Source organism: Dreissena polymorpha, chromosome 3 (genome assembly GCF_020536995.1).
Source record: "Dreissena polymorpha isolate Duluth1 chromosome 3, UMN_Dpol_1.0, whole genome shotgun sequence".
NCBI classification, from domain to species: Eukaryota; Metazoa; Mollusca; class Bivalvia; order Myida; family Dreissenidae; genus Dreissena; species Dreissena polymorpha.
Genome location: NC_068357.1, coordinates 133,188,613 through 133,200,718, shown reverse-complemented (window position 1 = coordinate 133,200,718; position 12,106 = coordinate 133,188,613). Strand labels below are relative to the sequence as shown.

At 34.8% G+C, this 12,106-nt stretch overlaps 1 protein-coding gene across 16 annotated transcripts in view; it reads left to right on the top strand.

Annotated features, from left to right (window-relative positions):
- The window catches only part of LOC127871517 (multiple epidermal growth factor-like domains protein 11), a 177,800-nt gene extending 165,916 nt beyond the window's left edge, over positions 1-11,884 (top strand). For 15 of the 16 annotated variants that reach the window (XM_052414530.1, XM_052414531.1, XM_052414528.1 and 12 more), the window contains 20 exons: positions 452-589; positions 1,073-1,210; positions 1,437-1,554; positions 2,080-2,201; positions 2,409-2,530; positions 2,767-2,854; positions 3,271-3,344; positions 3,497-3,533; positions 3,757-3,854; positions 4,038-4,163; positions 4,572-4,720; positions 6,086-6,221; positions 6,402-6,551; positions 7,122-7,215; positions 7,388-7,461; positions 7,848-7,985; positions 8,113-8,238; positions 8,654-8,814; positions 9,126-9,264; positions 9,410-11,884. In XM_052414530.1, the coding sequence (XP_052270490.1) occupies positions 452-589; positions 1,073-1,210; positions 1,437-1,554; positions 2,080-2,201; positions 2,409-2,530; positions 2,767-2,854; positions 3,271-3,344; positions 3,497-3,533; positions 3,757-3,854; positions 4,038-4,163; positions 4,572-4,720; positions 6,086-6,221; positions 6,402-6,551; positions 7,122-7,215; positions 7,388-7,461; positions 7,848-7,985; positions 8,113-8,238; positions 8,654-8,814; positions 9,126-9,264; positions 9,410-9,481 (2,300 nt within the window). In that variant the 3' untranslated portion in view covers positions 9,482-11,884. The remainder of the gene's footprint in view (positions 1-451; positions 590-1,072; positions 1,211-1,436; positions 1,555-2,079; positions 2,202-2,408; positions 2,531-2,766; positions 2,855-3,270; positions 3,345-3,496; positions 3,534-3,756; positions 3,855-4,037; positions 4,164-4,571; positions 4,721-6,085; positions 6,222-6,401; positions 6,552-7,121; positions 7,216-7,387; positions 7,462-7,847; positions 7,986-8,112; positions 8,239-8,653; positions 8,815-9,125; positions 9,265-9,409) is intronic. The other variant, XM_052414517.1, reaches the window with a different exon arrangement.
- The last annotated feature ends 222 nt before the right edge of the window (positions 11,885-12,106 follow it).

Below are 12,106 nucleotides of genomic sequence, written 5' to 3'. Positions count from 1 at the left end.
TATAATGACGTCATTTTGTGTATTAAAATGTTTTGAGGCACGCCACGGGAGAAAGGTAACTTTTCAGCGAAAGGAAAACAGCTGTTAATTATTTTCTCGAAAAAGGGGCATAACAGAAACAGAAAATGTGTTCATGTCAGTGTAAGATCGTTTGTTTTTTTACTCGTGATCATAGAAAAATAATATCTTCACTCGTGGCGCAATATCCTTTATATAATCACGTTTTAAGTTCGAAATATAATACAAAATGAAGTCCGACAATTTTCCTTAACCTGTATTTTGGGTCTTTCGTAAAGCGCTAAAGACATAGTGTGTAAGTTTTAATTTAAATTGATAAGACTCATCATGTTAGAAATTTCACAACAATTCTGCTAGTTTAAAGTATATATTTACAATACTAGAACACACAAAACGTATTATTTATTTCATGTACCGTGTTTCACAAATGCAGAATGCAAGCATGGATACTTTGGAAAGAAGTGCGAATCACAATGTCGTTGCAACGAGAATGCTTTGTGCAACAATACCAACGGCCATTGTTCAGACAATCTGTGTGCAGATGGCTGGAGAAATGAGAATTGCAGTATCGGTAAAAAAGACTAAACCGATCACAATAAATAAAATATTTCCTTTTGCAAGTGCGAAAATAACATACAAATATTTATGAATTTATAATACTATTTTTGAGTTAAACTTAAAGGTTATCAATATAATATAAAATGCTTAACAATCATTATGTCATGTGTTTGTATTATATGCTTTCAGATACTCGGCGCAAATCTACCCAACCTCACCAAATGTGCTAACGTATACGTTGACCCGCCTGTGCCACGCACGTCCATCAAATAGTGCCGTTTACACTGCCTACTGTACTCCATGTAGCAAACCTCAATTTATGTGCATTGTATATTGCATGTGCTTTTTATATAAAGCTTAGTAGAATTAGTCGCTTCAAGCTTATATTTGAAAATAATTCGGTGTCCAAAAACATTTACCTGTTCCACACACTGTGCTGATTTAAGCAAACTTTCTGTCAATATGTGCTATATAAATTGTACTCTATCTGTATTAGCATGCGCACCTGGGTATTACGGGGAAAACTGTTCCATGGACTGCCATTGTGAACAATGCCATAACGTCAATGGCTCGTGTGCCTTGTATTCAAAACAGTGTCGTGGAGGTTTCCGACTAGAAGGCGAATTTTGTACACGTAAGAAAGTTCTGTACATATATTTGGTTATACAAATTTAAAAATATTGTAATGTTTTATACATTATATTATTTAAATAAACCTTTTTGACCATAGTTACTGTATATCTATATATATTAGGCGTAAATGATCACGTTTATGCTTAATTATATTTTCCTTTATATAATAATGAATATCTAGTGCTTTAAATATGATCTAGTTATTTATCATATTTGCAATGTTTAAGATGAAGACAGCAAACCGACATCGGTAGGAGCCATAGGTGGTAGCGTAGGAGCTGCAATAGCGGTCATAATTGGGATTGCCGTCGGTTTATGGTTCTTCCGACGAAGAGTCACCTCTAAGTAAATGTTTTAAGCGTGTTCACGTTTTCTACAATTTGCATGTGTGGCCGTTAACGTGTTTACAAAACTGTTGTTAATAAACACGATTAGCATCGTACATATTAACTGTGCAAGCACCTCTGCTCTTCATTGATCGTTTTAAAATTGACACCATTTTCAAACTGTACATGAGACATTATACCTGCTGAAGTAGGTTTAATCGTGTGTAGGATTACGAACCAATTCAATATCATTTATTTATACATGAAACAAAATTATGTTCTGAAACCTGAACAACAATTTCGACAACATCAAACATCGTCATGAATTTACTTTTAAATTCTTAGACTTAAAATTTAAGAATATATATCTTAATAGGTTGTTGCAAGTACAATGTTTTCTTAAAATGTATATATAGTTTATTGATTAATTTGGTTTTGGTCTACTCTTTCTGGTAACTACATAATAAAAGGCATGCATGTTTTTGCCTCTAAGTCTAGTCTTTACTTTATATGTCTTAACTTGTATTTAAACGTTTAATTTCAGAAACAAGCATCGCTCGAGTGATTCTACAGAACTAACCGAGATATCAAAAGTTCAAAGACCCGCCAATGCACATGAAAATGCCGTGTATGCGGATACTGAAGCGAATTCCAAAGTATACGCAAGTATGGTTAACGATGTGACGCATTAGTTTCACGCATTATGCTTATACATTTCTAACTTGATATTATGTGTCACAAGTTAAAGTATGTTGTTATGGCAATTGCATGGGCGTTTGTATGTTAATAACACGACTATACATACAATAGAAAATGTGTAAAGTTTTTACAATTAACATAAGACTAAAGTTTGCTATCTTTTATTTATTCTAGACACAGATAGCGATTACTACAGTTACAATGACGTTGTCCCGGGAATCAATATACATTTATTGTGGGACTACATTCGCGAAAAGACAAAGCCTGAATCAACGTTTTTTGAGGAAGAATTTGCCGTGCGTGTGTTTCAAATCATACTATTTGCATACCCTCTCGGTCTATTATGTTTTGAATGGTTAATTAAAATACTCAATAACACTAACTTACTTAACTAAGGCATGTGCCTAAAAACTACCTTTTAATTAGATCAATCCTTCCACATGGATGCAAGTACATGTTTAAGCTACAATACATGCAATTAAACTCAACTCATAACTCATATAAATTGTGTTTTCGCTCCTATTTTCTTCAGAAACTACCGTCAGGTTTAATCCATAAACACGACTTAGCTGCCGCCGTAGAGAACCGAGGAAAAACCCGCTATAGGGAGATGTTTGCCTGTAGGCTACCTATGTCTAAAGTTTTTTATTATCTTTCCAACAATCCTTCACCTACATGTACTCTCTTTAAGCATTAACATATCGATAAGATGATATGTTTTTGTCCTTAATACTCTTGCGATGTATTAGAATTTAAAACGCACTTGATTTGTTTCTGGCATTCATACTCGTGTACTCAATCAGAATTCAAAACGCGCTTTATTTGTGCCCGGAAGTAATAATCTTGTTTGCTTTACAAGAATAAAAGGCGCTTGATTTCTTTTACGGGATGCATTGTCTTGCACTCTATTATAATAAAAAAACGCGCTTGATTTGTAGTTGCTTGCTTTAAGAATTCGAAACGCCTTAGCGTTGTTTCCGGATTTTATCCTGGAAGTTTTCGCGAAAACGTTTACAAACTGATATTGATATTGTAGACGACCACTCTCGAGTGCCTTTGGAAAAGGAAAAGCCAAACGACTCCGAATATATCAATGCCAGTTTCATTCACGTAAGCAATTATGCATATATTTATTTGCAGCGAAATCTGACACCTAGAAAATGCTCTGATGTCGTTTTCATTTTAAATCAGGTGCTATAAATATCTGACGTTCAATGCATCAGTGTCTGCTATATAAAAGTTATAATACTTGTATATTTTAGGGCTTTGGAAAAGTGACTAAGTTCATTGCATCCCAAGGTAAGATTTGGTTTGTTATATCATTTGTCAAGCTTATGAGTGCGTTAAAATGCTAAACAAAACTCGTTGAGTATTACTCTATTGAATTCCAATAATTTAAGACACATATGTATATGCACAACTGTAAACTAAACCAACATTGGGTGTTTAGTAGTTCGTTCTTAATTAATTAAGATTGGGTTTCATGCAGCATCATGTTGTTCAATTATTTTTTCACTATAAGGTCCAACGGATAAAATGATCGAAGATTTCTGGCGCATGATTTGGCAGCAACGTGTGGACAAGATTGCAATGCTAACTAATGTTATTGAAATGGGGACGGTACTAGTATTATTTATCAATTGATCTCAAACATGTGTAAACAGTTTTCATTTTATGGCTAAAAAAATATGCATTTAACAATCAAAACATGATTCCAATAAGGGACAAATAACATTTAATTAAACATGAAGTGAAAACCATATTAAAATACTTGTAACTTAACACAATTTTAACAAACTTCAGTTAAAATGCCTGCAATACTGGCCAGAGGAAATGAATGGTGTATGCTCGTACGGTGGTGTGGAAATAAAGTATGCAGCTATAGAGGAGACGTTTGACTACAATATCAGATCTTTTGACATACGTCGGGTATGTTGACTGTTTGCAGCAAAGGGTCACACATTTGGAATTAAAATGTACCGTTTGAATATGTACTTTTCCAACGTTATATAAATACCAATGTATGTTGATTGACCTCATTTAATAAGAGAAATTGTGTTGAATACTGCGATGTAAGGGATCAATCATACATCATATAATGTCTAGTTTTTGCATTAAGTAAAAGTTTTAAGTGTAGTTTCGAATTTGAGTATTGCGATTAATTGTGCGGATGTTATATGTACGGATATTTGAAAAAAAAAGTGCTAAAACTACAAAACTGTTTTTATATCGTGACGTGTTGTCGCTCTGACATTTTAGTAATTTGAAGAAGCACAAATTGTGTATTTTGTATTTATAAATATCATGCTATTGAGTTTTATTCACTTTGAATTTCAGGGGAAGGAGTCACGACGTGTAAAACAGTTTCACTTCAAGACATGGCCCGACAAGGACGTTCCCGAAACGACCTGGAGTCTGGTCGATTTCTGGAGAGCCGTTGATACTAGTGATGCGGCTAACATTTCGCCAATTGTCGTACATTGCAGGTACATGTTTTTAGAGCTTTGTGTTGTGTTTTTGCCTCAATATGTGACCAAAATGCTTATTCTTTATAAATCCGGATTATAAAAATAAAACTTAACAAACGTATAAAGATACAATTGAAACTCCAATACTATTATCAGTAGAAAAGTTCGTGTTACTACATTATGATACTATACGTAACAAGAAATATTTTTTTTTAAGATATACGCGTTGATTGTGGTTGGAGTTGGTGAAAGGTAAAGAGTTCAATGAATGAGATCAAAGATAGCGAATGATAGCGATAGCGATAGCGGAGTTATCGCGGCTTATTTTACATTAATACATATTGCTGGTCATAAACCTATAGGTACAAAACAGAAAACCAAAAGAAGAATGGAAGTGAAATTAAAACATATGAGTAAACCGGCCACACGCGAAGTATCCGTACATATTTTTAATATGTATACGCGCGTTCTTCGAACAAACCTGTTTTAGCTGTTTTAGTGGTTTGTCGGGCATTGCTATTTAATTCGATTATTAACAGTATCGAGAATCATCGCGCTCATGCTTAATGCATTAGTCAATATAGTGGAATAATTTTTGTTAAATTAACCAAAAATAATATTTATCATGGTATTGTTGAAAACACATTAAGAATCTATTATTGACATACAATAATTATATCGCTGAATATCTTCATTTAACATATTTCAGGTCTAAAGAAAATTTCAGTTCACCTAGTTCACGCGATAGCGTCTATATTATATAACGATTATTTTACTGGCCGCGAACTGACCCTGATACCTTGCGGGTTGGAATGCAATGCCACGCTTCCACTGCTGGAACGACGGCTTGTTTAAAACTTTACACTTTTTCATGTTAAATGTTCAATTTCGAAAACAATTTAAAATAGTTTGGCCAAAACGAATATCAGGATAGGGATAAACGATACTTTTATGAACTTAAATATACTAGTACACAGACGGGAATATGGAAGTAATTACTAAATATGAGGACATAGCCTTTAAACTCCAAACGCTCTGGCGCTGGCAATCCTCTGAAAATAAAAGGTGCACGCACAAACTGTATTGATGCCAAGAGTTGGGTGTAACACTGTTCTATCTATCAAGCCTTTTAATTAGAGATAAAATTGTTTCATGCTGAACACGCAGTAAAACAGTGTTACAAAGACGCGGTCATGTTTCCAATATTCTGGAGGTATGCTCAAATCAGCCAATGGAATAAATTAAGTGTATTCATTCGTGTCTAGCCGCGGAAATTTTATTTGAATTTTATTGGACACTTACAAAGGTCAGATAAGGTCAGAAGTGACGTTCAACCGCTACGCCGAAACACTTATTCCGTTCAATTGTTTCTATTTAATACAGCGCGGGTGTTGGTCGGACGGGAACATTTATCGCCCTTGACATCTTAATTACACAGGCAAGGATGGAAGGTTCTATTCGACCCCTTCAAATGGTCGAGGCGCTTCGTCAGCAAAGGGTCAACATGGTTCAAACAAAGGTTGTGACCCTTGAAAAAAGTCATGCATATCATGGCGAATTTTAATTCATGATTCGTACATGTAGTAAACGTTGTATTTCGCAAAGTTTTCATATGCATATACACATATGCTCACATTGTTTATTGTATTGCGTTATCGTAGTCTTTTATTTTAGTGTTTCTTTTCATCTATTGATAAAGGAGCAATACAAATATCTTCACGAAGCCGTGGCTGAAGCACTACTGATTGGGACACATCCTGTTCTTACAAGGCAGTTCGCAAGCGTCGTCGACTATATTATGGGCAAAGAGAGGAAATCTAGGACTACGAGACTTGAAGAACAATTTAATGTATGTATGAAATTTATTCAATAGCATATAGTAAATAACATGTTATTGGATCGACTTTGTCTATGCTTAGTCTCAAGATAAATTTCACAAAAATTTGCAAGCGATCTTTTTCTGATATAATACAATAACCATTCAACTTTCAAACAGATTTAATCAAATATTATATATACGCTTCTGTATTTTTATTTGTTAAATGATAATGAACTACTTGGTATAAAATTGGTTTTTTCTGGGGGGGTGGGTTGTTGAATCTGATCCATTCCTAACAACAATGATAAATTTATAGTCTATTACCGGTAATTTGACGCATCTACAAACATCTTTGTATCGGGCCAATATCAGCGTATTTGTGTGATAAATTCGTATTTTAATAACTGGGTAATATACGTGCAAATAACAATAACTATTATTTCTGTTCGTTGTAATTATAACTTTCGTTCGGTATCTATATTTGCATAAATGTAGCTAAAACATATTACACATTCTGCTAAAATATGTGTTCAATGGAACGATTACGCTACCGTCTTCGAATGTCTTGAATACAGAATGAGCACATCGAACTATTTTCAGTTAATTGTCAAAAGTGTCCAAGAGGTACCTGAATCGGCTGAAGAACAATCGTCGGGTCCAACATATGGGAATATGGAGACAGTCATGTCGGAATGTGCGCGTTGTCTATTTATAAAAACATATTTAACATGTTGATTGCACTTTCAATAATTATTCTGATATTTTATATGGATAATCTTTATTGTTGTGATGTTGGTTCAGTCATATCTAACGGCGAATTAAGTTGACGTTTAACTGGTTTGTCACATATATTTGTTATTATCCAGTACACGCATACCGACCGCAACTGCAAAAGCGAGGTTCGAAGTTCATCCAGCGACTGGGAGCCATTTTCCTTCCGGTACAATTGTTTTATCTTTAGTGTTAAGTTTTGCTTTAAACGATATTTAATTGTATTATATCATGTAAGACAGCTATGGCGCATGAGACGTTCTGATTTCATAAACTTGTTTCCTTTGAATAACGTTTTCTGTAATAATCAGATATATATTTGCAATGGCTTAACAAAAATAAACATGTTATGTGGTCGGTATATTAACATTAATTACATTAGTGCAAATGAATAACGCACGACAAACGTTATTTTCCGCTAAAAAGCACAGTTTATAATTAAATTGTTCTCCTTTCCAGTGAATACATATCGCTTTATCCCATAGATAGCAAGCAAGTAACCGCAACGTACACATAACCTTCAATAATACAGGTACACATCATGATTTGTTTCAGACTGTTGGCAATACGAATGCATTGCTAGTGTGCATGTCACCCACCGACCAACACATGGAAGAGTTCTGGTCCTTAGTCGACGAACATCGTGTAACCACGGTAATCAGCCTGGCTTCACCCGGCAGTGCGACATATGAGGTAACGTAGAAAGTACTCATTATACCTAGTAACAATATTATGAATTAGCTACAAGCATTATGTATAAATAAAAATGTTTTCTATGACATCCGTTTTATATACATGCTTCAATTGAATGACCTTTTAGACCTGTCAGTATTTGGGTGCTCGAGGAAGCGGTCGGGTTGGACAGTTTTCTGTCAACTACATTCATGAAAAAAAAAACAAAGGCAGTGTGGAAAGAACTTTCTCGTTCAGAGATGAGAATCACGAGGTAAGCATCGATATAACGATACAGAATAATAGTATATAAATATTTGTATCAATAGAACACCATTTTTGAACTTCATTGTATAGATATTGGGTACATAAGCTAGTGTATCCGCATATGAATATGTTCAACATCGTGCATATCATCACGCATGTGTTCCACGTTGAGGGTGTGTTTGCACTGTGCGCTCCGTTATCGGTACAATACGACCATATTGTGTTGCGTTGCTCCACAAACACCAACAAAATAACAAACGAACAACTAAGAAATTATAATATACACATAAATGACATTAAAATAAGAGCTGAAATTAGTTTTCTGTAACATTACACGTTTGTCGATGAGCCTCGTTTAATATCATCAGGGGCCAAATTTATTACTCGAATATGTGTAAAGCTTGAGCATACTGTCTAAACAGGATGAGGACTACCTGACCACAATAAAGCAGTTCCAGTTAACCTCCTGGCTGGAGGGACATGACACACCTTCAGATATACAGTCGTTCCTGGGTCTGATTGAGGAGGTACTGAAGTGGCAGCCAAGCCTCTCCGACAAAAGACCAATTCTGATCCATTGCCAGTAAGTTTCATAGCCATATGAATAATATTGACGAGTATGCCTTTGTGACTGCTTAAATTTGTGATCATGCAAATTTGTTTATATTAATATTATTATCAAAGTACTTGTATCCTTTCATAATAACGTTGCTCCTTGTGTGAACAATTAAATTGTTTTACGAAATGATGGTGAAAATGAGTTAACAACTCGAGAAGTAATATGTGTAGTGATAGTTCGGTGTTGACGTTGTATTCGTTATAGTAAGGCTTAATTATCTGTTAAATTACTATATTATCACCGGTTAGGTTGACTACGTTTATTTATTCATCTAGAACTGGTTTCATGCGGTGCGGACTTACCGCGTTGGTCCTGAACGAGATACAACGCATCAGAAAAGAAAATGGGCAAATTAACATCGTGGAATCTTTCAAAACTATGAAAACCAGGTGTCAAGATTTGGTTCACAACAAGGTAATTGCAGATATTTTATCGTGTTTGCCTAAACAGGTTTTCGTTTTGTAATGCTATAAATGGTCTTCATACCTTTCTGCTATTAAAACACGTTTGGTATTTAAAAAACTATTTATGTATGTGCACGCGTTTTGTTTACCTTCAGACACAGTACAGATTTTGTTATGAAGCCATTTTGGCCTACATAACGAACTCGGGAACCTACCAGAACCTGTAAACCAGTCAATACACAGCTTGAAATCCTTCAAAAACATACGCAATGGTGGGCTATATGTCAATAAAAATGATTTGGAAGTGTGCGTTGTAAATTGATTAAACAAACATTTTCTCATTACTTATTGCATAGATTACTAGTGCAGGATTATAAGTAATCACGTTGTGTGCACATACATGTAACTCGGAATGTATGTTATTTAAAAAAATGTTTTTAGAAATTGAAGTGAACAAATCAGATATTATTGAACAATTTGTCTTTTCTATTCAAATTACCTCGACAATTAAGTATGTTTAACGCGCAAAACCAACACAAAAAGTTATTGGCTCACTTTTCACCCATTCATTGAAAGTCACATATTTGCATTAATCCACTGTTAGTTTTGGGGACTATGATATGCTGGGACATTAAGGAAGCCTAGTTGTTGTGTTTCTTTGTAATGTGTCTACATGTTTTGTGTAAGGTGTAGAGTCACTTTTGATGCACGTATAAACAAGATTGAGTAACCTCTACACCATTGAGTTCTCACAAAACAAAAACAAAGCTACGTATACTTGAAAGCAAAAAACACATAGTGCGATCGAATCTTTTGCAAATTATTTTCTCACTTACAAGTTACAAATGCATAGTTATAGTTTACAGTTGATCGATGTGGGACATAACATTTTTCTTCACGATTTCGTTTGTTTTGTCTAAATACAAAGTCTTTTTTAGACAAGATTGTTTGTTTCAACAAAACATTTATTCAAGATTAACAGCTTTGTAAATGGGAAACTATCGGTTCTTACTAATTCTCAAAGTTGTTCCTATCTTTGCAAATATATGTCTTATCAATCATATACTTTCTTATTGCTTTATATGCATTACATTTTAATCAGAATTTGTATTATAAGTAGAGAGTAAATAATATGCAGAAACTAGTTTCTTTTTAATTGGATACGATTTTCGTTATTACATATCTTTCTTTTGTTGTTCAAACGTATCGTTGTATATTGCTTAATACATGTTAAACTATATACATATTCATGTTAAACAACGTCATACTGTTATTACTAAAGACATTTTTGTATATTAATTCGGCCTATAAACATCATAGATTAGTGACTTTGAGACTATATTTGATGTTTTTTCTCTTGTTCATAATTTTAAATGCGCAAACAATTTATGTATTTATTGTATTGCGTTTAAATATTTATCGAGACGAACATGCGTTTATACTTTAGACCGATTCAATACGTATCTTTAGGTGGGTTCCCACTACCGATCCGATCAACTCGAAATTTCCCGACCAAACCCAACCAAGCTCGACTAAAAAGGGTATACACGACAACTTCTCGACCTCTTGTCGATAACAATCGACCCACACACGACTCATTCACGACGTCCACTCAACCATCTTTCCGATTTCCGCTCGATCATCTCGACCTAAACGCGAGCCCTATACGATCTCAGCTCGACCAAGTGGACCGCAGCTCGATCGCCACCAGATTTGCATACGACCAGATCGTGATGGTCGTACTACAGTCGTACAAAGCGATCTAAAATAACTCGGGTACAGGTCGAGCGGATCGGGTACAGAGCTCGTGTATGGTCGAATAGCAATCGGAAAGTGATCGTGTACGGACGAGTAGCCGTCGGGAAGCAGTCTAGTAAATATGTACCTCAAATCGAATAGAGGTCGAGTGGATCGTGTTGCGATCTATAATAACTTGGGTAGAGGTCGAGCGGATCGGATACAGATTGTGTAAAAGATGTCAATCCGATCGCCACACGATTGCTTCACGATCAACTCGATCTTCTACTCGACTTATACACGACCACTTCCAGAGCGCTTCTCGATCCATTTCCTACTCGACCGCTACTCGATATTTTTTGACATGTCAAAAAATATCGGGTAGAAAGCCCGACCAATGCCGACCTACCCGACCGCCTCGACCACTCATTCCGACCGAACCAGACCAGTACCCGACCGCTTGGTCGGGCTTGATCGAGTTGATCTGATCGGCAGTGGGAACCCAGCTTAAAGCAACTTGCATTAAGAACAAAACTGACAATGACATTTTAAAAGTCTGACATTTACTTTGGATTGGATTAGAAACGATGGTTTTCAATAATAATAAAAATCTTCCTGATTTAGATTTATATTTTTTTAAAGATAGAATCTATCTATTAAAATGATTAATGTTTCGTTTAGTATATCTATATATTATATAATATGTCATATTAAATATGTAATGACCAAATGGGCAAAATCATAAGGTATATATAATTTTTATGTTTTAGCATTATACTGTTTTACATGCATACGTTCTTTTGTATTGTTGGTTACGGGAAATTACTATCGTGCATATGTGCTGTATTAGTTTTTGCTATATATACGAATAAAGCATACGTACTCGCTTATAAGTGTGTTACTTGTTATGTTTTGATTGGTACAATAGTATTAAAAACAAAAGAACCATAATAGCCTTCAAAGCCTCACTTGATTTGAAGGTTTACCTGACTTAACCCAAATTAAAACAAGGAGTTGATATTATCAATATAAAAATTCGCACCATGTTTCAACAAGATTGTGTAGTAAGTAAGGCATAAGCAAGAGTGTTTTAAAGTTTTCTAAAGATTTGACAC